Source organism: Erpetoichthys calabaricus, chromosome 6 (assembly GCF_900747795.2).
Source record: "Erpetoichthys calabaricus chromosome 6, fErpCal1.3, whole genome shotgun sequence".
Lineage (NCBI taxonomy): Eukaryota > Metazoa > Chordata > Cladistia > Polypteriformes > Polypteridae > Erpetoichthys > Erpetoichthys calabaricus.
This window is the reverse complement of record NC_041399.2, coordinates 209,913,437-209,939,373: the sequence shown is the minus strand read 5'-3', so window position 1 is coordinate 209,939,373 and position 25,937 is coordinate 209,913,437. Positions and strand designations below refer to the sequence as shown.

At 40.6% G+C, this 25,937-nt stretch overlaps 1 protein-coding gene across 1 annotated transcript in view; it reads left to right on the top strand.

The window, feature by feature from the left end:
- Nucleotides 1-25,937, top strand: part of LOC114653844 (arf-GAP with SH3 domain, ANK repeat and PH domain-containing protein 1-like) — a 354,271-nt gene that overhangs the window by 251,988 nt on the left and 76,346 nt on the right. Inside the window, 3 exon segments of the mRNA XM_028804406.2 lie at nucleotides 259-345; nucleotides 18,020-18,120; nucleotides 25,267-25,336. Of these exon segments, the coding sequence (XP_028660239.2) occupies nucleotides 259-345; nucleotides 18,020-18,120; nucleotides 25,267-25,336 (258 nt within the window).

Here is a 25,937-nt window from a genome sequence, read left to right as displayed (position 1 = left end):
TATACTTTTTAAATTGTCTCTTTTACCCTTTTTTGTCCAACACTTTGGTTCAGTTTTGACTGTTGTAAATGTTCTTTATAAATAAAGTTTGACTTGACTTGAGTACAGGTTCGCTTTGGATGCTGCTTATTCAATTGTAATACATTGAACTTGAAAACAAAAAAATCAATCTTTTAATAGTAATAACTGATGTGTAAACTCTTTGCATATGGAAACAATAAATAGAAATTTTAGGAAATGTATTCTTTTTCTGCTTAGATCAAACAAACACAAGATGAAGAAAAGAAGCAGTTGACAGCTCTGCGCGACCTGATCAAATCTTCACTTCAGCTGGACCAAAAGGAGGTAGGTACAGTGGAGCAAACTCTGATCCCATAGTATAAATTTTTAAGTAAATTTTAAGATTTTTAAAGGTATCTGGAAAATTCTGTTTAGATTAACTTTATACATTCCATGAGGAAATTTAGATGCATACAGCAGCAGAAACATAAGGATACAAACTCATAGGATAAGTAATACAATCAATTAACGAATAATGTACATTGTGCAGAAATTTTAAAATGAATTTATATTTGCAAAATGAACTTAAAGCAAATCAGTATTTAGTTTGAGATGTCGGGAGGAAGCATTGAATTACCTGAGAGCAGCAGACAGAACAGACCCCAGAGGTGCTTCTTGGCACACTGTGGAGAAACGAGCCTGTGGTTAAAAGTGCTCCAAGAGAGAGTGCCATCTGGAGAGGATTTTTCATGATGGCATCTAATTTTTCCACCATTCTGTTTGCCACAACAGCTTCCAGGGTGTCTCCAGGGTTCTCTCTGTGATGCAGGAGGCTTTTCAGAATATGTTTGTTCAGGCATTTTGGTTTTTTTGACCTCAGGTTGATTTCACAGTAGACCACAGTGTAGAACAGCACACTGGCTGCTATGGACTAGTAGAACATCCCCAGCGACTTGCTGCATGCATTGGAAGTATATTTGAAGATATTCAGTGTCGTCCCACTTTAACATTTAAGAAAGTTTTGATAGATTGAGTATAAGCCCTGCCAGGTTAATGGAAAATCTGGACTGCTGGAAGTTGCATATAAGCCTACAAACTGAAGAGACTTTGGTTAGCACTAATTTAAATTTTACAAACTGTGGTTTTCTTTTTAAAATAATTGGTTTCTAATCTAAAGGAATTTCTTTGTTTTAAATCATTTATGGTGAAAATGACATCTTGAACATTTGTTATTTCCAATTCCTTTGTTACACTCTTGATATCGTATGCGACATTGCTGTGTTGTGTTCTCTGTTGGCTTCTGGTATAGTAGGTCTCCCTGACTTTTTGCCTACATTACTATTAGAACTCCCTGTAAGAGACGATTCCTATTTTGGTTCATGCCAGTTGTTTGTCAGTCTGGCACAGTACATTTCACCACCTTAATACAGCAGTTGTTTGTTTCTGTTTGATGAATTCTTTGCTTATACCGTTGGGAGGAAAAGCACTCCTCTCGTCATTACTGATTGTTCATGTTGAATAGTATCCAGTGTGATGTACAAGAGTACATCATGCTGATGGCCTTCCTTCACACTTTAATTCCCTATCTCGGTGTTTAATTCCTGGTTAATATGCATTGATTTTTGTATTTTGCTTCTGATTAATTAGTCTACCCAATTATCTAGGAATGAGAAGAACAGTAACTTGATTTATGATTAAAGTTTGAAATTTTAAACATAATCTCAATATTTCGACTTCAATCTCGTACTTAATTTCACGATTAAAGTGAAAATGTCAAGATAAAATGTGATGATCCATAACCATGTGACCTGCTGAGACAGAATATAATTCCTTCTATTGTTGTCCATAAAAAACGTTCTTCTGTTTTCAAAGAAAGCAGTCACAGAGTCCAGCTGAGAATGTGGAACGATTCTTTATTTACACATACTGTAGATATGCACAGATGTCTCGGCCCATGGAGTGAGTACTCCGTAATAAAATTCATTTGCTTTTAGGCTTTTCTACTCTCATTACCTCATCTAATAAATCACGTCATCTGACTCTTAATATGCATAGCTTTATTATTTCATCGAATCAACTAGTGCCACCATTATTTTCGGATTCTTTTCGACTCTCCCATTTTCTTGAATGCTGCCTCGTAAATAGGGGGTGATCTGCATACTCTTCTAATGATCTTAACACCGCTTCATATGAGGGGTGTTTGAGCTTTCCTACTAGTTTATCCTCGCTTTCTTGAGGGGCGTTTGTTACTCATTTACCTCATTCTAACCTTGGAAAATCAAACTGCTGGTTTTTCTGAGATGAGGCAGACCTCACATGCTCAAACTTAAAGCCACGTTAAAACCTTTTTTTTGACAAATTATATCCTGGGGCCCCTTCTTTGGTTGCAATCCAGTGCTTATGACCAGAAGTAAGGATGGAAATATCGACTTCCCCAGAGGACTTACCTTTAGTCCTTTTCCTTATGCTTTAATAACTCGTTACAATTTCATTTAAGTATATACTGTAATAATTTGTAAATAATTATACATATTAACTAAAAATTCCATACCGTCAATACGAATGTGACAGCACATACAAATCTATGGAGGAATACATTTAAACAATTAATGGTGGATTTGTGTATGTTATACATTGGTTTTAATGATTAGAACTGCACACTTTGTGTCTTCAAGATTCCCCCAGCACAGTTTAGTTCTTTGATTTTCAGTGCTTCATTTGTAAATTAAACTCCATTTACCTGCAAAACTATCACCAAGTGAAAGTGGTGTGTTGTTCACCATGAACAACAAGAATACAAAAATCATAGAATACACATTGGTGGATCTTGCCCGAGGGTGAAATTACCCTCCTGTGATGTGTGGGGCAGGGAGACATCATTCATTGAAATGAAGTCAAATTCTTGGAGTAAATCATTTACATGTTGTATTTGTTGTCCATTCATCAATCCATCCATACCTACTTATTCTGAGCAGGGTCACTGGGAAGATGCAGCCTCTAGACAGCGCGCCAGTCATTGTAAGGTGAACACACTCACTTAGTTAACTACCCTGCTTTAGCTTGCCATTACTGTCCTGCCATAAGAGTGGCCAGTGATGTACCATGCTGGTAGCCAGTGTTAAACAAGGCCTTGCTGGCCACCAGTGTTGTACCACACTGACAACTCAGTGTTGTGTCAGTATGCACATGAATTCCAGAATTTCTAGAATTACACATATAGTGGAATGATACCACATCTAAATTTGATTCAGTTAAGCAGTGGTGGGACATTTCTAAAGTTCACAGATAGACACAGGAAGTCAGTAGAAATTGCTTACCAGATATGAAAGCTTTGAAAGGAGACATTTTAAAACTGCATGATGCTTTTCCAAATGGATTTGATGAAGAGATGTTTTTCTCTTTTAACATCTAAAAAGCGTTCCTTTGCTGATACTTGTTTTTTTGGAATTTCCTTTTGCAAGGTGCCCTAGTGAGGTTTTTAAATCACTTGGATGCACCTACAAGATTTTTGTTTAATTTGGAGAAGAAAGAATCCCAAAGCAAATTAATTCACATGTTGTATGACACTGTGGACTGTGCAATACTGAGGACATCAGAGACTTTGCTGCTTATTTTTGTACAAATTCATTTAAGGATAATTCTATTGATAATTCGGCAGTGGTTGCTTTTCTTGACCGACTTCCTAGAATTCCATGTAATTTTAAGCCATAAATAGATTCTGAATTAACCTTTCAAGAAATGTCAGATTCACTTTCTGATTTAAACACCGGAAAGTCTCCAGGGATTGACGGCCTCCCCACCGAGTACTGCAGACAGTTCTGACCATTACTGGGCGCTGATGTGCATGTGGTGTTTTTAGAAAGCTTGAAAGATGATGAATTACCTTTGAGCTGCAGAAGAGCAGAGATCACTCTGCTTCCAAAAAATGGAGATCTGTGCCAAATAGAGTCTTCTCAGTACGGATTATAGGAGTTTCTCCAGGGCTTTGGCAAACCATCTGAGGACTCTAATGGATTTGTCTGTAAATTCCTGTCAAGCTCACTGTAAACCAAAATAATTACACGTACACTGGGGGAGGCAGAGTGTATCTGTGGTTAGCACCAATACCTTACTGATGATCCTTGTTTCAAACTTTGAAGTTAGTTCTTATCTGATTTCGCAGAAGTAGTTCTGGATTGGTTGATATAAAAACACAGTCATTTTATGTATAAGTGTTGGGGCCACTAATGTTTTCATTTACATTTTGTTTTGAATGACATTGATAAAGATGTAACAGACAAACTTGTTAAGTATGCAGATCACATTAACTCTTTTAGGGCGAATGTTTACTTTTGTCGACAGGAGGGGTTGAGGGCGAATGTCGACAAAAGTCGACATCCAGGGATAGAGGGCGACAATCAGCTGTTAATGGCGACAAAACTCACTGTCACGTCACAGGCATTCCCTCTGTGCTTGGAGGAATGCTAGACTCGTTGACTCTGCAACTAATCCTTGCGTGTGCGTGAGTTGTGACAAACGTAATGTAAACAAATGGTTTTATGGGAACATACTTGGCATAGGGAGCACCATTAAAGAGATGTTAAAAAACGCACACGAATACAGAGGAAAGGTTCAAGCAGAACGAAAGGCAGCTAATATTTTTTAATTATTCTATAGCCTGTCTTCGACAGGTACTGTGGATAGTTCTTTAATAAATTACTAACAAATAAAAAGATTGTTTTGTAAAACTTTCTGGGCAGCCTATTTATTTACGACATGACTAAATTCTGGTGGAATATGCAATTAGCAAATTAAGTGACCTTGTTAAACAGACTAATGTTCACATTACCAGCTTTCTAATAGAAATTTAAAATACCAGCAATCGCTTTTATTGTTGAAACGGATTATTCAACAGTAACTATAAGAGCTCATTTCAGCTAACTTTTACAGCATGAATTCTTTCCTAAGTGGTTAACAAAAGACTCTCTCCTTCCATTTACACAAATCTTCTCATTTGAAAAAATATATAGATAGCAAGGCAGAATAGAGATTGAAATATCCTAAATGACCAGACACTGACAAAAAGCAGCGTTTAGGGGGTTCAACTGCCCACTTCACTGCCGTTTATACAAAAGGAGAATAAGAAATGAAGAGCCCACCAGGTAAGATTGTTGGTTAAAAGGTTATCTGACTGCCGGCTTGGACCACTCTTAGCAGGACCCCCATGGTCTGGTAATACGACTCCCCTCAGGTTTACAGTTTGACCAGTTTAGATGGTGGTGTGCTGCCTTTTCCTGTACTGCATGAATGTCTTTTGAGCTTTTCCAGAACATTTTCATTTAAAAAGTCATTGTGTGCCTGCGCTGGGTCTTTTCCATTTGAATTATACATGGCAGCATTTGTAAATATTTCTGTATAATTAAAGGCACATTTTAGAAAACTTGAGCTTCAGTAGACACGTTTGAACAAAAATACGTTCATTTAAGCTGAAAATGATACAGGACAACTTTATTTTAAACTGAATAACATTAATAGAAGTCACATGAGAGCGTTTTCTTAACAGTTGTTTAATTTCTATCGTATTTACCGAAGCTGACATGATAGATTTCCTGCCGTGCAACCAATGTTGACATCTCTCATCGTGCCATTTAAGAGTTGAAGTACTATGTTATGTTAAATGTGACGATGTGTGGAGTACAAGTCATGGAGGTTTAAATTTGAGCTTTATGACGCACTAGTGAGGCCTCACCTGGAGTGCTGTATTCAGTTTTGGTCTCCATATTACAAAAATGACAGAGCAGCTCTGGAGAAAGTCCAAGGGAGATCAAGAAGGCTGAATTCTGGGACTGAGAGGTCTGAACTATGAGGAGAAACTGAAGGAATTGAACATTTGCAGTAGCAGACATTGAGAGGTGACATGACTGAAGTGTTTAAAATTATGAAAGGAATGAATACAGCGAATCCAGTTGTTACTTTAAAAAGAGTGCAACAAGAACACGGGGAAACTTAAGAGCGGATTTCGCACAAACATTAGGAAGTTTTTCTTCACACAGAGAACCACAGACACATGGAATAAGTGGTGGAAAGCAAGACTTTAGGGACCTCCAAATCTCAACTTGATATTATTTTGGACGATCTCAGTGAACAGGATGGTCAAGCTTGTTGGACTGAATGGCCCAATTTTTCTAATGTTCTAGTGTTGGGCCAGATCAGCATGTTAGTCATTGTGACCACAGTCCCATGCCAGTCAGTCAGTGATTTTTTAACTCACTCGCTTAGTTCTGAACAGGGTCACGGAGGGTCTGCTAGAACCTATCCTAGCTAGCATAGGGTACAAGGCAGGAAAAACCCTGGACTGGGTGCAAGTCCATCGCAGGGCAAACACACATACACTCCATCCACACACTAGGGACAATTTAGGATCACCAAGTCACCTAAACTGTGTGACTTTGGACTGTGGCAAGAAACCATGCAGACATGGGGAGAACATGCAAAAACAACACCGTTTACAAATGACGTAGCTCAAAGTGCTTTTACAAGATGAAGAAAGGAAAATGAAAAAATATAAAAATTAGGCAATACTAATTAACAAAAAATAAAGTGATGGCCAGGAGGACAGAAAAAAAACAAAAAAAAATCCAGAGGGCTGGAGAAAAACAAAATCTACAGGGGTTCCAATTCCATGAGACCACCCAGCCAGCCCCGACTAGGCAATCTACCTAACATTAATGATCTCAATCAGTCCTCATGGTTTTCAATGCACACGTGGAAGCATGATGACGGTCATGTGGACCTCTGGCCTTCAGTCCATCAGTGTAGGGATTGCATGGTGCCCCGATCAGGTGGTGGGGGTGTAGATCACCACCACAGAAAACCAGAAAAAGAACAACAGAGAAAGTAGGGTTAGTATGGATCATGGAGGCGTGAAAAAAAAATTAAATGCATAAACAGAATATCAGGGTTGCACTAAAATGTAGTGTGCAAGATGACACTGAGACAGCCAGATGTCCAAACCACACAACACAATTGCTCAACACAATACCACAGTGCACAATTAGCTACAATGCTCACAGTCCTTTCGTTTCTTCAGTCGCCTCTACTCCACTCCTTGTGAGCTCCGTCCTCTTCCACCTGAGTCCAGCTCCCGAAGTGGTGACTCCTGGCTCCTTTTATAATACCCCCGGAAGTGCTCCAGGTGCTCGTTGACCTACTTCTGGCAGCACTTCTGGGTGTGGTAGAAATCCCGTCCAAGGGGGCCCAGCAGTTATTGTTGCAGCACTCCCTGGCAGCACCCTCGGATCCCAACAGGGCTGTAACCAACTCCCGTGAAGCCCTGTGGGAGTCCGAGGCACCACTGTCATCCAGGGGGGGTGCCACCAAGCATTCCGGTGAGTTACTATGCCGTCCATGGCTGTTTCCCGGGACCAAGTACCGAAGGGGCGTCCTGGCCGGGCATGGTCCGGCCGGCAGCCACAGTAGCTATGAGAAAACCATGTTGAAATATTTGGTTTTTATCAGTTTTTTCAAGTGCTCCACCATATTAGCCTGGCGAATTTCTGTCAGTCAGCTATTCCAGATTTTAGGTGCCTAACAGCAGGATGCCGCCTCACCACTTCTTTGAAGTGTAGCTCTTGGAATTCTAAGCAGACCCTCATTTGAGGATCTAAGGTTACAATTTGGAGTGTAAGGTGACAGGCATTCTGAGATATAGGATGGAGCAGATTATTGAAGGCTTTGAAAACCATCAGCAGGATTTTAAAGTCAATTCTAAATGACACAGTTAACCAGTGCAGTGACGCTAAGACTGGTGTGATGTGCTCGGATTTTCTTTTCCTAGTTAAGATTCTAGCAGCTGCATTCTGCACTCTTTGTAATTGATTGATGTCTTTTTTAGGTGGTCCTGAGAGGAGTGCGTTACAGTCATCTAGTTGACTACAAACAAAAGCGTGAACTCATTTTTCAGCATCTTGCAAAGTTATGAGGGCTCTCATTTTTGCAATATTTCTTAAGTGAAAAAATGCTGTCCTAGTAATCTGATTAATATGTGAAAAACCCCACGCATGGAGGACCTGGGACGTGAACTCTGGTCTCCTTACTGTGAGGCAGCAGTTCTGCCACTGTGCCACAATGCCACCCTAAATGATCTTGTGACAACTCCATTCCAGCATATTATTTTTAAGTGAGATGGCTTTGTGGTTAGTGTCAGAATTAGCTTTATTGCTTTATAGATCCCAAATCTTGAGTTTGAATCCTAGTCAATTGCCATGTGGAGTTTGCAAGTTCTCCCTTTGTCTGCATGGATTGTAGTCCAGGTCCCCTGGTTTTTATTTCCTACATCTCCAAAGTTTGAATGACTCTAAATGAACTTCAGTTTGCGTGAGTGTATGTGCACATATTATATTTGTGTCTTGTGCTGTTAGGTGTTTGCCACCTTAAAGCCACTGCTGCTGGGATAGGCATTGGCCCCCACAACTCTGACATGCGTTCAGTGAATTTGAGAATGTATATTTGGATTTTATGATATTGTGTCTAGTTGGTTTCTTCAATAGAGTCCCCAGAAAATTATTTGTAAACGATTTTATTTATTTACTAGCCGTGCCTCACGGCTCCGCCCGCGTATTAGTGATAAAGGACAGTGAGGAGGGCCCTGTCTGACTCCCCATTCCTGACGTCACATTTCCCCCTTCCCTCGGCCCGCAGCCGCTCCCTCGGATTAGCGTGAATATATCACTCCTGCAAGCGAACTATGATGTTTAGCGTAATGAGAGAAGTCGCAAAATCAACCAGAATGTTCAAGCACATTATAGAAAAAAACCCGATCTCAATCCGTTAAGTAGTTCTCTCGTTTGCTAGCTAAGCAGAGGTAAGGTACATGCCCCAAGGCTGGCGCATGAGTCAGGAGGGCACCACCCCCCTCCCCTCAGCCCGCTGTGTGTCTCTTGGGTTCGCACAAATAAATCGGTACCACAATCCAACTCTGATTCTTTGTTCAATGAGAGAAGTCGCAAAATCAACAGGAATGTTATAGAAAAAAAACAAGCTAAATCCGTTAAGTAGTTCTCGTGTGAAAAGCCGACAGACGTACAGACAGACGTTGAATTTTATATTTATTTATTTATTTTAAATAAGCTTTTAATTTGTTTAGCTCTGACTTTGTTCAATGACTAAGATGTTCAGCTTTACAGTCTATAAAACTGCCACCTGGCCACTTTGCATCTTCACTGTAAGTTCTTGGTCCAGCGCAAATTTGCCTTGGACGTCGGCCTCTTTTGTAAATGCGGGACTACATTGCGTTTTTACAATGCCTTTTTTTAACATACAGTACTACTGATACGTCACACACAGTGTCCTCCATAATGTTTGGAACAAAGACAGATTTGTCCTTGATTTCCCCCTCTGCTCCACAGTTTCAAATTACAAATCCAACAATTCAGTCGATGTGATTAAAGTGCATTTTGCAGACTTTTATTTAAGGGGAATCATTTTTTTTTTTTCATGGTGCCCCCCATTTCAGGGCACCCTAATGTTTGGAACATAGCAGTGGCAGGTCTATTAAAGTCTTCATATTTAGGACTTTGTCGCGTATCCCTCACATGCAATGACTGATTGACGTGTGTGATTCATAGACTTCACCAGGTGCTGTGGGTCTTCTCTGGTGCCGCTCTATAACATTCAAATACATACCCACTCCTTACATCACAGTGCCACCACCACTCTACTGTCTGTATTCTGAATTCACAGAGCAGAAAAATTGTTCCTCTAATCCAAGGCTCTTATATTTTCTCCGACTGGTAATTTCTGTGACAGTAAAAGTCCAGTGGCTTTCTAAACTTACTGACAATGAACATTGGGCCGTGACCTATAAGCCCCGATGGGCAGAGACGTTTTATGGGTTATCTATCTATCTATCTATCTATCTATCTATCTATCTATCTATCTATCTATCTATCTATCTATCTATCTATCTATCTATCTATCTATCTATCTATCTATCTATCTATCTATCTATCTATCTATCTATCTATCTATCTATCTATCTATCTATCTATCTATCTATCTATCTATCTATCTATCTATCTATCTATCTATCTATCTATCTATCTATCTATCTATCTATCTATCTATCTATCTATCTATCCCTCCAGTGTATCTGTGAATATTTTTCAGAAACTGTTTTTAACACCTCAATTACTGCAACCAACTGTGTTTTATTTTTCTCAGTTCTTTTTGTGCCTGCAGGTCTTCACTTTTAACCTCTTCTTTCCTTTTCTTTTTCTCTTCCATTTTATTTTGTGCTGGTCTACTGTAAGCACAGGCCATTTGCTTCATCAAAGTTTTCAAACGAACAGTTGGTGAACCACTATAAGTGGACATTTAAAATACCAAATAAAGAATATGTTAATAAATGAATGTGATAATAAACTGTTTGGTTTTGTGACCCCGGTTTTGTTTTTTACATTCTGTTTCTCTTTCCCTTAATGCCTTTCCCGATTGAAGTCTAGGAGAGTAAGTTTTAGCTTTTGCTGTCTTTATTGTTCATTAAAGTGGGTAAACGATAGACAAAATTGTGAGTACCTATTGAAATAATGTTGTTAATTCCTTCCCTAATTGATTGTTTAGAAAGTACTCATATCTGATTTCTCCAAGGTAAAGTGTTAATTAAGGCATCATTTCTATTTGAATGGCTTATATACTGTGTAACTTCTACTGTCTATAATGTTGTGTGTTTCACAAAAATAAAAAGGAAATACAGCTTGATGTGTGAATACACAACAAAGTTAAATCTGGATCCTACTCCACCGGGCCCTTGAGTAAGGCCCGTAACGCCAGGGGTGTCGCTCTGACCCCAAAGGTCATGCGAAAAGACAATTACGAGGGGGAGTCCAGCTAAAGTTAGAAAATGGAACGTACCTTCACAAAACTGATGCAGTCATTTCTCAATGTCACCTCCACCCTTCTCAATCAATGCTCTTGTGCCACCTGCCTGGAAGGGCCGGGATTCCAACAGAATAAAAAGATTTTGTCTTGTTTTTTTATTTTTTAAAATTTTAAATTTTAAAAATGTAAAAGTTTAAAAAGTTTTATTTATTTTTTTGTGTAATTCGTCCACGTGAAGCCTGAAAACCATGAGGACTGATTGAGATCTTTTATGTTAGGTAGAATGCCTAGTGGGGCCTGGATGGTCTCGTGGCCTTGGAACCCCTGCAGATTTTGTTTTTTTCTCTATCTGAAGTTTTTTTTTGTTTTTTTCTGTCCTCCCTGGCCATCTGACCTTACTTTATTCTTTGTTAATTAGTATTGCCTAATTATACAGTACTGTGCAAAAGTTTTAGGCAGGTGTGAAAAAATGCTGTAAACAAAGACTGCTTTCAAAAATGGAAGTGTTAATCATTTATTTTCATCAATCAACAAAATGCAGTGAATGAATAAAAGAGAAATCGAAATCAAATCAATATTTGGTGTGATCACCCTTTGCCTTCAAAACAGCATCAATTCTTCTAGGTACACTTGCACACAGTTTTTGCAGGAACTCGGCTGGTAGGTTGTTCCAAACATCTTGGAGAACTAACCTCAGATCTTCTGTGGATGTAGGCTTCCTCACATCCTTCTGTCTCTTCATGTAATCCCAGACACACTCGATGATGTTGAGATCAGGGCTCTGTGGGGGCCATACCATCACTTCCAGGACTTCTTGTTCTTCTTTACGCTGACGATAGTTCTTAATGACTTTGGCTGAATGTTTGGGGTCGTTGTCCTGCTGCAGAATAAATTTGGGGCCAATCATACGCCTCCCTGATGGTATTGCATGATGGATAAGTATCTGCCTGTATTTCTCAGCATTGAGAACATCATTAACCCTGACCAAATCTCCAACTCCATTTGCAGAAATGTAGCCCCAAACATTCAAGGAACCTCCACCATGCTTCACTGTTGCCTGCAGACACTCATTATTGTACCGCTCTCCAGCCCTTCGACGAACAAACTGCCTTCTGCTACAGCCAAATATTTCAAATTTTGACTCATCAGTCCAGAGCACCTGCTGCCATTTTTCTGCACCCCAGTTCCTATGTTTTCGTGCATACTTGAGTCGCTTGGCCTCGTTTCCACGTCGGAGGTATGGCTTTTTGGCTGCAACTCTTCCATGAAGACCACTTCTGGCCAGACTTCTCCGGACAGTAGATGGGTGTACCTGGGTCCCACTGGTTTCAGCCAGTTCTGATCTGATGGCACTGCTGGACATCTTCCGATTTCGAAGGGTAATAAGCTTGATACGTCTTTCTCATCTGCTGCACTAAGTTTCCTTGGCCGACCACTGCGTCTACGATCCTCAATGTTGCCCGTTTCTTTGTGCTTCTTCAAAAGAGCTTGAACAGCACATCTTGAAACCCCAGTCTGCTTTGAAATCTTTGTCTGGGAGAGACCTTGGTGATGCAGTAGAACTACCTTGTGTCTTGTTGCTGTGCTCAATCTCGCCATGACATGAAACTGTCTTCCACAACCTCACCTTGGTAGCAGAGTTTGGCTGTTCCTCACCCAGTTTGAAGCTGTTTCTGTTTCAGTTAATGACTGTGTTTCAACCTACGTGTGACATTGATGATCATTAGCACCTGTTTGGTAGAATTGGCTGATCAAGCACCTGACTAGAATCCTACAAAATCCCTGACTTTGTGCAAGTGGACCTATAGGAATTGATGCTGGTTTGAAGGCAAAAGGTAGTAACACCAAATATGGATTTGATTTAGATTTTTCTTTTGTTCGCTCACTTTGCATTTTGTAAATTGATAACAATAAACAATCATTATTTATATTTGTGAAAGGATTCTTTGTTTACAGCATTTTTTCACACCTGCCTAAAACTTTTGCACAGTACTGTATATTTCTTATTTTTTTCTTTTTTCATCTTGTAAAGCACTTTGCGCACCATCATTTGTATGAAAACATGCTCAAGAAATAAATGGTAGTGTTGTTGTTGTCCTCACCACCACTCATGCACCCGAGTTATGGTTGAACACTCCATGCCGAGGGCATTCCAGTCACGAGTGCAAGTTACTCTGACTTGCTGGAGGCCAACTTGAAGCCTGCTATTCGATCCAAGCGGCGGGGACTGCTGTCTCAAGGGGTCCTTTTGCTGCAAGACAATGACATACACACACTGCTAAGAGCTCGTCTGGAGAAACTGAAGTTTGAGGTATTTGCCAGATATGGCACCATGTGATTTCCATCTTTTTGGACCACTAAAAAAAAAAAACATCTGTGTGGTCAAGATAGATGATGACGTGAAGAAAGTGGTGCACGAGTGGAGGGGAGGACGAGATGAAAACCTTTTATTCTGCTGGAATCCCAGCCCTTCCAGGCAGGTGTGACGCAAGTGCATTGATTGAGAAGGGTGGATTCGTTTTGTGAAGGTTTGTTCCATTTTCTGATAAATCCTATTTTCTAACTTTAGCTGGACTCCCCCTCGTAATAAAGTATATCAAATCAAAATTATCATCAATATTTTTTATTCATCTGAATTCTCGATTCAAAACATCTTACAAAAACCTTTACACATACTGTATAATGCAAGTGATATTTCTGCAGAGTAAATGTTTGACACTGGGATTCAACTCTTCCTTGTCCTGAAGCAGCGGACCCTTACAGATGGCTGTGTGAACTCTCTACTGAACTGCACCCCGGCGTGACCTGCAGATTGTATTTGAAGGCCAGAAGGGGAACGGTTTAAGGCAGGAGTTCAGGACCTACCAGATGCACTAAATTAGATTAACAGACACACTAGCATGAAGCCAACTACAGCAACGACTGAATTATTAATTGATGCACATGGTCGCCTTGTCGAGTCCGTCTGCCACATACTGTAGGAAGGTCAGGTTGGATCCGAGCCAAACAGGTTTCATTTGTCCCAGTCAGTGCTCTCCTTATCAGCAGTGCTTTACTCTCCATCCATCCACTATCCACTACAGTGGGGCAAAAAAGTATTTAGTCAGCCACCAATTGTGCAAGTTCTCCCACTTAAAAAGATGAGAGAGGCCTGTAATTTTCATCATAGGTATTCCTCAAATATGAGAGACAACATGAGGAAAAAAACCCCAGAAAATCACATTGTCTGATTTTTGAAGAATTTATTTGCAAATTATGGTGGAAAAAAAGTATTTGGTCAATAACAAAAGTTCATCTCAATACTTTGTTATATACCCTTTGTTGGCAATGACAGAGGTCAAATGTTTTCTGTAAGTCTTCACAAGGTTTTCACACACTGTTCCTGGTATTTTGGCCCATTCCTCCATGGAGATCTCCTCTAGAGCAGTGATGTTTTGGGGCTGTCGCTGGGCAACACGGACTTTCAACTCCCTCCAAAGATTTTCTATGGAGTTGAGATCTGGAGACTGGCTAGGCCACTCCAGGACCTTGAAATGCTTCTTACAAAGCCACTCCTTCGTTACCCGGGCGGTGTGTTTGGGATCATTGTCATGCTGAAAGACCCAGCCACGTTTCATCTTCAATGCCCTTGCTGATGGAAGGAGGTTTTCACTCAAAATCTGACGATACATGGCCCCATTCATTCTTTCCTTTACACGGATCAGTCGTCCTGGTCCCTTTGCAGAAAAACAGCCCCAAAGCATGATGTTTCCACCCCCATGCTTTACAGTAGGTATGGTGTTCTTTGGATGCAACTCAGCATTCTTTCTTCTCCAAACACGACGAGTGGAGTTTTTTCATCTGACCATGTGACATTCTCCCAATCCTCTTCTGGATCATCCAAATGCTCTCTAGCAAACTTCAGACGGGCCTGCACATGTACTGGCTTAAGCAGGGGAACACGTCTGGCACTGCAGGATTTGAGTCCCTGGCGGCGTAGTGTGTTACTGATGGTAGCCTTTTGTTACTTTGGTCCCAGCTCTCTGCAGGTCATTCACTAGGTCCCCCCGTGTGGTTCTGGGATTTTTGCTCACCGTTCTTGTGATCATTTTGACCCCACGGGGTGAGATCTTGTGTGGAGCCCCAGATCGAGGGAGATTATCAGTGGTCTTGTATGTCTTCCATTTTCTAATAATTGCTCCCACAGTTGATTTCTTCACACCAAGCTGCTTACCTATTGCAGATTTAGTCTTCCCAGCCTGGTGCAGGTCTACAATTTTGTTTCTGGTGTCCTTTGATAGCTCTTTGGTCTTGGCCATAGTGGAGTTTGGAGTGTGACTGTTTGAGGTTGTGGACAGGTGTCTTTTATATTGATAACGATTTCAAACAGGTGCCATTAATACAGGTAACGAGTGGAAGACAGAGGAGCCTCTTACAGAAGAAGTTACAGGTCTGTGAGAGACAGAAATCTTGCTTGTTTGTAGGTGACCAAATACTTATTTTCCACCATAATTTGCAAATAAATTCTTTAAAATCAGACAATGTGGTTTTCTGTTTTTTTTTTTTCTCATTTTGTCTCTCATAGTTGAGGTGTACCTATGATGAAAATTACAGGCCTGTCTCATGTTTTTAAGTTGGAGAACTTGCACAATTGGTGGCTGACTAAATACTTTTTTGCCCCACTGTATATATTCCAACTACAGGGTCACGGGTTCTGCCGGAGCCAATCCCAGCCAACACAGGGCGCAAGGCAGGAAGCAAACCCCGGGCAGGGCACCAGCCCATGCTTTACTCTCAATGTGCCCAAATCTGAATATGTTTCCTAGACTGGACAATATTTGACATTTCAGAAAGCCAGTGGAGCCCCCTAGTGGTGTCAAAAGGCACAATGCTGCCCTTTCAGTCTCTACCAGTGATTCACATATTGACGGTCAGCAAGTCACTTCACCTGCCAGTGTCCAGGAGTCGAAAGAAGACAGTTACACCTCTGTGATCTGGAAGATAATAGTGTACGCTGAATAAATAAATGCAATGAAAAGCTCAGCTATGGTAAAATTGCGGAACCCAAGTTAAAGATAATTAAGGAAGGAATTAAGAGCTTTAAGGATAACTTTTATGTATTTTTTCTTTTGAAGTCATTATTTCTTCACAATCATGGTATATGTTAACTTACCACTTGAAATTGTGTTTTAAAGTAAAGCATTTTTTTTCTATTTTAAGAAATGCCTAGCCTGCTCCTGCACTTTCAAAATGGGGTCCAAACATGAAAATAAAAGCCTTATACTTAACAAATATGTCCATTTTTTAAGCCAATAAGCATTGATCTACATTATGAGATTGCACACACATTGCAAGAATGGGCTGCCATCAGTCAGGATTGGGCCCAGAAGTTGATTGCCAGCCTGCCAGGGCAAATTGTAGGGGTCTTGATAAAGAAACAAGGGCCAACACTGCAAATATGGACTCTGTGCATGAACTTCATGTCATTGTCAATGAAAGCCTTTGAAACTTATGAAGTGCTTGTAATTCTACTTCAGTATCCCATAGAACAGTGCTCCGCAACCTTTTCTCACCTACGACACACCAAAGTTCTTCCTAGAATTCCGCGGCACGTCAAAAGCTAAAATATATAGAAGTGGCGTAGCTATAGCTGGGGTTTGGGGGGGGGGGGTGGGGGGTGGTGTGTCGCTCTGAGCGGCAGCTATTTAGGGGCGTCCAAACTACGGTGCTTTCTTTTTTTTTTTTGTTCCTTGAGGAGGCGGAAAAAAAAAAATTTCTTTCAGCTTTGGGGCGTCAAATTTTTCACCACCCCAGGCAACATGATCTCCAGCTACGCCACCGATATATAGATATTAATTTAATACACAAATTTTACAATAAATTTTCATTTTTTATTATAAGTATACATTTATTATAAGTATACATACATAAAAACTATACTATATTAACTTTTATGCAATCGTAATAATTATTATAACATAATGACTGATTAATGTGATACCTGCGCTTGTTTCAATGAACACAAAAGTTTTATATTCGGCTCAATATTTGACAGCTCAACCCGAAGTTCTTGGTCAAGATCTTTTAAGCATGACCGCTTATCATTTTTAATTAACACAAGAGTTGTTTGTCTTTTTTGGCGTAACTGGAATGGTTTGAATTTAGATGGCGATTTAGTTTACCGGGTGCCATTGCCTCGTTTGATAGCTGATCACCGCAAATGATGCATTGTGGCTTTGGAGCCGTTTCGTCACCACACCACGAGAATCCATATTGAATGTAGTCTTCGTTGTACTTCCTTTTCACAATCTTCTTTGTTTTTTTTTTTTTTGCAACACTTGTGCTGGGTTCTTCATCATCTGTACGTGAAGACGAATCTTTTCCACGTAAAAATGTATCCATATTTAAAGGGGTATAAAACTAAATATGAATCACACGAAGAACGTTAACCATACACAATTCAGCAACACAACTAATAGTAATGAATGATAACTACTGTCGCAAGACGAGTGAATGCGACGTAGCACGACTAATACGTCGGCTTGAATTGAATCTAGGTGAGGGCACGGAGCGATCTGCCTATCAAAGCATACTACGGAGTTGTCTGGCGACTACATAGGGCCTACGTCGTAGGCGCCAGGCGATGGGATTTATTATTTCAGAGAAATGACACATAAAATTATGAAACCTTTAAAAGGCTATTTATGCGAATATTTCATTGCACGTATTCTCGTTATTGTGTTTCTAAGGAGGACCGTTGAAATATTATTTAGTTAGAAAATTGTCTTATTTGACCGCGTCACACCTGTATCGGCTCAAGGCACACCGGTTGCGGAGCACTGCCATGGAAACATCTGACAAGAAGATCTAAAAACACTGAGGCGGCAAACTTTGTGAAAACCAACACTTGGGTCCTTCTCCAAACTTTTGGCCACGACTATACCTATGGGCCCTTTAGATCGCCCTCCATCTTAACGGGTATCTCATGTTCCTTGTTTAGCGGCTCTGAAAGCGTATGCTGTAGTAGTAATGGCAAACTGGACTGTGTATCTGTAATTTTGTGCTCTTATGTTTAGGACAGTGATGCATGCATATAACATTTGCATATACAATCAAGATATATTTTTCTGATATGAAGTATTGCTGTAGTTGGTTTCTTATCACCTATTTCTTTTTTTTTTAGGACTCACAAAGCAAGCAAGGAGGATACAGTATGCATCAGCTTCAAGGAAATAAGGAGTTTGGAAGTGAGAAGAAGGGTTATCTTTTAAAGAAGAGTGATGGGTGTGTACAATTTTTGAAATGTTTAGCAGTTGATCTGTCACCTAAGGGTTAATTAGACACCTTTTTTTTTATTTTGTTATACACACTCCATTTTTGGGGATTTTCAATGAATGTTTATATCTTCTAAGGAGACATGGCTGGTTAGACAATCAGTCAGTTATACAGATATGTTTTAATATCATGAAATTATTCGTTTTATGTTTTCTGCATCTAGTGATAGCAGTACAGTTCCATCAAGAAAAAGTGAGTACAACACAATACCTTCAATGAAATGTCAGACAATAAAGCGGGGGTGTCGAACTCCAGTCCTGGAGGGCCGCAGTGGCTTCAGGTTTTCATTCTAACCATCTTCTTAATTAGTGACCAGTTTTTGATGTTAAGTAACTTCTTTAGCCTTAGTTTTATTTAGCTTGACTCAGGCCCCTTAGTTGTTTTTTTCCTTAATTAGCAGCCAGACAATAATGAGACATAAAACAAGCAGGACATGACCAGCTCACCTGTTCCCATCAAATAAAATCTGAAAATTAAGATGAAGGTCTCAGTAAGGTTGATCTCTCAGGTTACCAAAACATTTTGACGGAGTTCTTAGAGAAAAACAGAATATCAACAGTTTTGGAAATGTCTGCTGTGGCAGAATGAGAGCAGCAACAAGCCATGGAATTGAATAAGGGGTTTAATTAACAGCAAGAATCAGCTTCTCATTAAGGAACTGGTTGGAGTTTGAAGCCCCAATTCATCTGTCAGTTCATTTATTGTCTCATTTTTCTTTGGCTGTCATTTAATGAAGAAAAGAATCAATTCAGAAGACTTGATCCTTAAAAACAGGGCTATTAAAATAGAGGGAAAAGAAGTTAATTAGCAGTGAAAACTGGACACTGATTAGGAAAAGAGTTAGAAAGAAAACCTGCAGCCACTGCGGTCCTCCAGACCTGGAGTTTTGACACCCGTGCAATAGACATTGTAAAAGTATAAGCAGAGAGATTATAAAGGTTTGAAGCTTCAAAGTGATCCCCGTTTCTTATGATGAAAAAATGAAGCAAAAAAAAAAAAAGGACAAAACAAGTCGTCTTCAGACGGTGGTCCCTGTACTGCCCCAAGATAGATGTTTATGTAGGACACTCATAGGAAGCAGCAGATTCATTAAGCCACATACCGGGAGTGACGTCAACGAAGGCCAGTCAGTCAGTCAGTCACTCTTTCTGCAGAGGGAGGTAGACGAGAAGCATTAGATGACAGCGCCAACCCCTGGTTTGGAGGGTAATTACTATCAAATGAGCCCTGAGGCCGTCTCCCAGTCCCACGTGTGTGACAACACAAACACACATTAGGTCCACTCATGTGGCTGTCAAAACCAAGCAGCTGTAAAGTAGCTTCATGAAGCGGGAAAAGAAATGTGCCTCCACATGATGGATGAGCTCCCTAATAATGCTGTAAATACTGAAGAGAAGGGAGGTATGGGTCAGTCATTTTCTTCAAGAAATAAATTAATAAGTAGGAATATCTTGTGTCATATTTGTTTAATTGGGTTCCTTTTATCTAGTTGAAGGATTTATGTAAAAATCTTATCATATCCATCCATCCATCCATTTTCCAACCCGCTGAATCCGAACACAGGGTCACGGGGGTCTGCTGGAGCCAATCCCAGCCAACACAGGGCACAAGGCAGGAACCAATCCCGGGCAGGGTGCCAACTCACCGCAGGACACACACAAACACACCCACACACCAAGCACACACTAGGGCCAATTTAGAATCGGCAATCCACCTAACCTGCATGTCTTTGGACTGTGGGAGGAAACCGGAGCGCCCGGAGGAAACCCACGCAGACACGGGGAGAACATGCAAACTCCACGCAGGGAGGACCCGGGAAGCGAACCCGGGTCCCCAGGTCTCCCAACTGCGAGGCAGCAGCGCTACCCACTGCGCCACCGTGCCGCCTCATATCATATTTTACATCATATTTATGTAGAAAGAGTGTAGTACAGGGGTGTTGTACCGTGTTAGCAATTATGAATATAGTGAGAAGTCTAGCAAAATGACACCTTTTATTGGCTAACTGAAAATTCTAAAGATTTCACGACGTTTCCAGTACCACTGTAGTGCGAGAGATTAGCAAACAAGGAAATGTCCACACGGCTTAACATTCAGGTGTGTTCAGACTCAGTTAACCATTTTGAAAGATGGAGCAGTTTTACATTTTCTAAGGACTTCATCAAAGAGTTACAGTATATACTTGCGTATAAGTTGGGTCTTGAAACCCGAAAAATCGATCATAAAATCAGACTCTGACTTAAATGTCCGTTCAAAAATGCAACACTTACATTTTTTTTATTTTATTGTTTTTACATCTTCTTGCTTCCTCCAATCTCACATCAGTTTCTCAGACACATAGAATTTTGTTGCAGCAGCGCAGTTACCAATTTCTTTTGCCACTTCAACGACTTTTAATTTAAAACCAGCTTCATATTTTCTTCTGATAGAACGCTCCATCGTAGATAAGGGATGCTCTTTCGATAAAGGTGTTTGAGGGCGTGAAGTGCAAAAAACACAAATCAGTGCAAACGTCACTTTGGAATAGTTTGGGTATTACCGTGTGGTCACGTAGGCACAATACACAGAATAAAAGGGCTGTGAGCTCTGCGGTTACTCTCTCAGGTGGGCGTTAGCATATCGTACTCTCTTGGAGTTTTCCGCATTCAACTTATACGACGACATTATGAAATACCAGAAATTATACGGTAAAATCAAGCCCCGACTTATACGCGGGAGAACTTAAACGCAAGTATATATGGTAGTTATCCCATTTTCTTTATTAACCATGAGTCATATTCATAATAATAATTCATTTTATTTATGTAGCACCTTTCCCAACAATGATAATGTAACCTATTGCATGTGTTAATAGGGTCCGTAAAGTTAGTGTTTTGAAAGAGCCTTTTATAATACAGTATAATGTTATTCAAAACCAAGCCCAGATAGGCTTGTGGGAGCAGAAATAACGTAGAGAGACCGCAGACTCCAACTCAAGTGATGTACAAATTGATGTCCTATTGTTTGCTGGCTATGAAGGGTCTACTGCTAATTGTAGTTCAGATTTTTTAAACATATTTTTTTCAAAGACACAGCTGATGGAGAGTTAAAATCTCAAACTAAAATTGTTGGCTGCTTCCAACTACAGTGGTTAGCAGGCGCTGATGAGTTTGGCCATTAAATTACAGTGTCAGAGAAATTCTCAGCCATTATGATCTGCAGGTAATGCAGATGTGGAGTTGTTTTTCAGTGTGACACTAACTCACCCGTACATACATATTGTGCCACCTAGCCGCGGCTCGGGAGCTCGCTTTCCTTTGTGCCCCACTTACTACATAAAGTACGGTGTGGTAAGTTTTTTTTGCATTCTTTTTATTTTACGGTCACAAATGTCTTGCAGCTTGCCCACTATGATTTCAAGGAGCAACAGAAGTGAGCTGAGCCCGTCCACAGAAGCTGGCGCAGAGCACACTACCCACCCTGCAGGGCTTTCACTGTTTTGCTGTCAGAATGGCTAAAAGACATCCATTATCCATTATCCGCCATATCCTAACTACAGGGTCACGGAGATCTGTTGGAGCCAATCCCAGCCAACACAGGGCCCAAGGCAGGAAACAAACCCCAGGCAGGGCACCAACCCACCGCAGGGTGCACACACACACACCAAGCACACACTAGGGACAATTTAGGATCACCAATGCACCTAACCTGCATGTCTTTGGACTGTGGGAGGAAACCCATGTAGACATGGGGAGAACATGCAAACTCCACGAAGGGAGGACCCGGGAAGCGAACCCAGGTCTCCTAACTGCGAGACAGCAGCGCTACCACTGCGCCACCATAAAAGACAATCATTTACAAAACATAGAAGTTGAAGAAACTTCTTTCAGGGAAAATTCAAATCTGTCATTGACGTCACAGAGAACGGAGTTTCTATTTTAAGATGTACAAGTTTGAACGTTCTCCCAGTGTTTCTCAGTGAGTGTTTCTGAAATTTGAGATATTAAAAACTGAACTTTTCTGATAAATTTCCTTAAAAGAAATTGTGTGTGAGATTTCAACAAAGCTGGTCCACTGGGAGCCAAGTTGATTCATGCAGCAGACAGACAGACATGTTGACAGGAGGTGTTTCTTAATAAGAAAACACTTTTTAGCACAGGTTAATGGTATGAAACCCTAAATAGAAGGAGTTGTAATTATTAAGTGTCCTTGAACTCAAGCACAGTGGAAATTAAGAGATGATGGATTGAAAGAAAGAAAGATAGATGTGAAAGGCACTATATCATAGATAGATAGATAGATCTTTATTTGTTCCCAAGGGAAATTTGGCTTTTTACAGACGCTCTTTAAATAAATTTAACAAGTAGATGACTACATAAATGAATAAACAAACATGTACACACCCTTTGGTCTGAGTAAGTGTTGGCATGGTGGCACATTGGTAGCACTGCTACCTCCCAGGAAGGAGTCCAGGGTTCGCGTCCTGAGTCCTCTCTGTGTGGAGTCTGTATATTCCCTTTGTGTCTGCCTGGGTTTCCTCCTACAGTCCATAGAAATGCAGGTTAAGGGTATTGGCAAACCTAAATTGGCCCTAGTATGCAATTATGCAAATTTCTTTACGCAATAACGTATTATTACATAAAGAATTCACAAAAATTCTTTTTGTTGCCGATAGATGGCAGCACCTGTCTTGCATTCGTTTATTACAAGATATTTCGAACAATTCTTTTGTCTTGCATTGCTTTCCTGCATTGCATTAAAAGTTGCATAATTAGATCTGAACCACCCTATATACGAGGGTTGTCTGGGTTCTGCGCGGAATCACTCGAAATAAGTAGCCAAGGATTTTTTTTCTATTTTTCTCATGTACTTCGATCCTTTTTAAACTTTTAAACTATTCACCGCCAACATCAATGCACTTTTGGGCTCTTCTGACCCACGCCACAAAACACTCGCGAAAGGCTGTCTTTGGGAGGTTGTCCAGCTGTTCTTGGACAGCTGCAATCAGTTCCTCTCGAGTTTCGAAGTTGTGGCCTCGCAGGGGAAGAGCCAAAAGTCACATGGTGCAAGATCGATTGGCCATTGTTGAACTTGTCAAGGAAAAACTTGCACCATTCCACGCGAGCTTGCTTTTGTTCCACAGTCAGCAGCCTTGGAACCCATCGGGCACATTTCTTTGTAAAGCCAAGATCTCGTCGAATGATGGTGTCGACAGCATACCGGGTCATCCCAAGTTCCAGGGCAATTTTCCTGATGGTCGCACGACCATCTTCATCCAGGAACTCCTTCACACGATCAGCATTTCTGCCATCAGTCGAACTTCGCGGTTTCGGTTCACGTTTTTCATCGTCAAAGTTGAAGTGGCCTGTGCTGAAGCGCTGGAACCACTTAAAAACCATCGTCTTCTTTGGAGCATTCTTCTTGAAGATGCGAGAAAGTTTTTGGCAGCGCTCTTTAGCTGTTAAACCATCAGAAAAGTCGTAAAAAATCATCACTCAAAAGTCGCGCACGCACGGAGTCGGGAGCTTCACCGCCAGCGCCAGCTGCGCACTCTCAGTTCGTTTGCTTCTCCTGTTCATTCTGAAGGAAGAGAGGGAGCAAAACATCTGAACAAAAACATGCAACCACTTGAATAATCCCTCTACACAGCAGAACAGGTTTCGACAGGCTGACACTCGACAAACGATAAAATTCCGCGCGAAACCCAGACAACCCTCGTGTATATATATAGGTGGGGTGTGTGTTTGCCTTGTCCAGGGTTTTTTCCTGCCTTGTGCCCAATGCTTGCTGGCATAGGCCCCAGTAGACCCCCACAGCCCTGTTCAGAATTAAGCAGGTTAGAAAATGACTGACTGGCTTTGGTCTGAACACACACCAGAATGACTATAAAGCAAGAAAATACAAAAGAAAGGAAATGTCTGACTTGGCAGTCCCCCGTCCCAGTGAGGCGCTATGCAGGCATATTGCTGTTGGTATAAAGGACCCCCGTCACGTTTCCTGCTGAATAATTCGCTGGCTGAAAGTCCTGTGTTTGTGTGTTTAGAAAGACAATGTGCACCATTGTTCATAATGGCACTCAGTTTGGTCTTCATTCTACTACCTTCCAGGGGGTCCAGAGTGTGTTCTATGACTGAGCCTGCCATTTTAATTAGCCTGTTGATTCACTGGACAAGGTGGACCACTTCAGTATGGACTATGCACATCTCAAACTCACATCTTGCAGAAATTTGCATGAGATAGTGAAATAGTTTAGCTATTAATAACACTTGACGAACTGAATGATAAAAAATCAACACATTGAATGTTCTAAGTGGAGAGTGTGATAACTCCATAAACAAGGATATAGAAAGCACTAACTGTTTCTCTCATATATGATTTAACTAGCTGTACCCTGTGGCTTCGCCCACATAGTAATGAAACAGGACAAACTTTAAAAATCAATAGTTGTTGGCACTGTATCTGATTGTGTTCAGCTCTGATGGGAGAGCGTTCTCTGTGTGGGGAGAAAAGCACATGGCTGTGATATCTCTGGCAATCTGCACCTACCCTCTAAAATCCAGAGATATAATCTCTCTCTCAAAAACGTCAAATGTTACTCCTTAACAATCTGTAGACGATAATGTTTGTTGTTTGCTAAGCGGAGGCGAGGTGCACTCCAACAGGTGGCGAGACGTAGAGCGACTCGAACAGAGGCTGGCGAGTGAATGAGGAAGGGCCCGCCATCCCTTGCTCTCAGCCCACAGCCACTCTCTTGGATTTGCATAAATACATTGGTACCACAAGCGAACTCTGGGACTTAGCACGATGACAGAAGTCGCAAAATCAACCAGAAAGTTCAAGCAAATTATAGAAAACAACCAGATCTAAATCCGTTAAGTAATTCTCTCATGAAAAGCAGACAGACATACAGACAACGCGCTTGGACCACGAAATTTTTCAAACCATTTCTTAGCGAGCACCTATGGGCCAAGGGTAACCTACATTCCAAATGTCAAGTCCCAAGTCCTCATGGTTCGGGGATTTCGTGATGAGTGAGTCTGTGGTATTTGGCTTTTATATAGAGAGAGATAAACTGGTTTGATTTCCCTTTGTATTGATTAAAATGTGTTTTTGCAGGTTAAGAAAAGTTTGGCAAAGAAGAAAGTGTACTGTAAAAAATGGCATACTGACAATCTCCCATGCAACAGTGAGTGTTCTTTTTATTTTCTTTGTCATGGTTGAAAATGATGAGAATTTATTTTCTCAGTATATATTAATAGTAAAGGGGTTTGCTAAAATTCTGAAAATATAATAGATAAACTATAACTAATGAGAGTGTCTGTTTTTTCCACTTTTTCAAATTTTGTAACACTTTAGTTACTCTTATGTAACAAGACATTAATATACGCTTCTTTGGGTCGTCTTAACACTTACAAAAGCATCAATGAAGTGTTTGATTATCTCTGCAATGTGACCAACTGACAGAACGTCACTTTGGAGTGGTCTGAGGGGGCTTAACTGAGACACATTCGTCTTGATGTTATATATTTATTATAAGACCTGTGAATCCTTCATATTAACAGGAAATGTTACCATCACTATGTCGATATGCCACACTGCACAGACATGAATAACTGAACTACTGAGCGTGACAGATATTTTGGCCATAAAACAAATGTAACTTATTATTATTTTTTATTCTGCTCTTTTTATCCAAATGGCTTTTTTCACTAAATTTGATATATCACACTAACGGTTTGTGGTAGAGCAGTTCCAATTTAAAAAATGGATTCAACACATCTAAATCT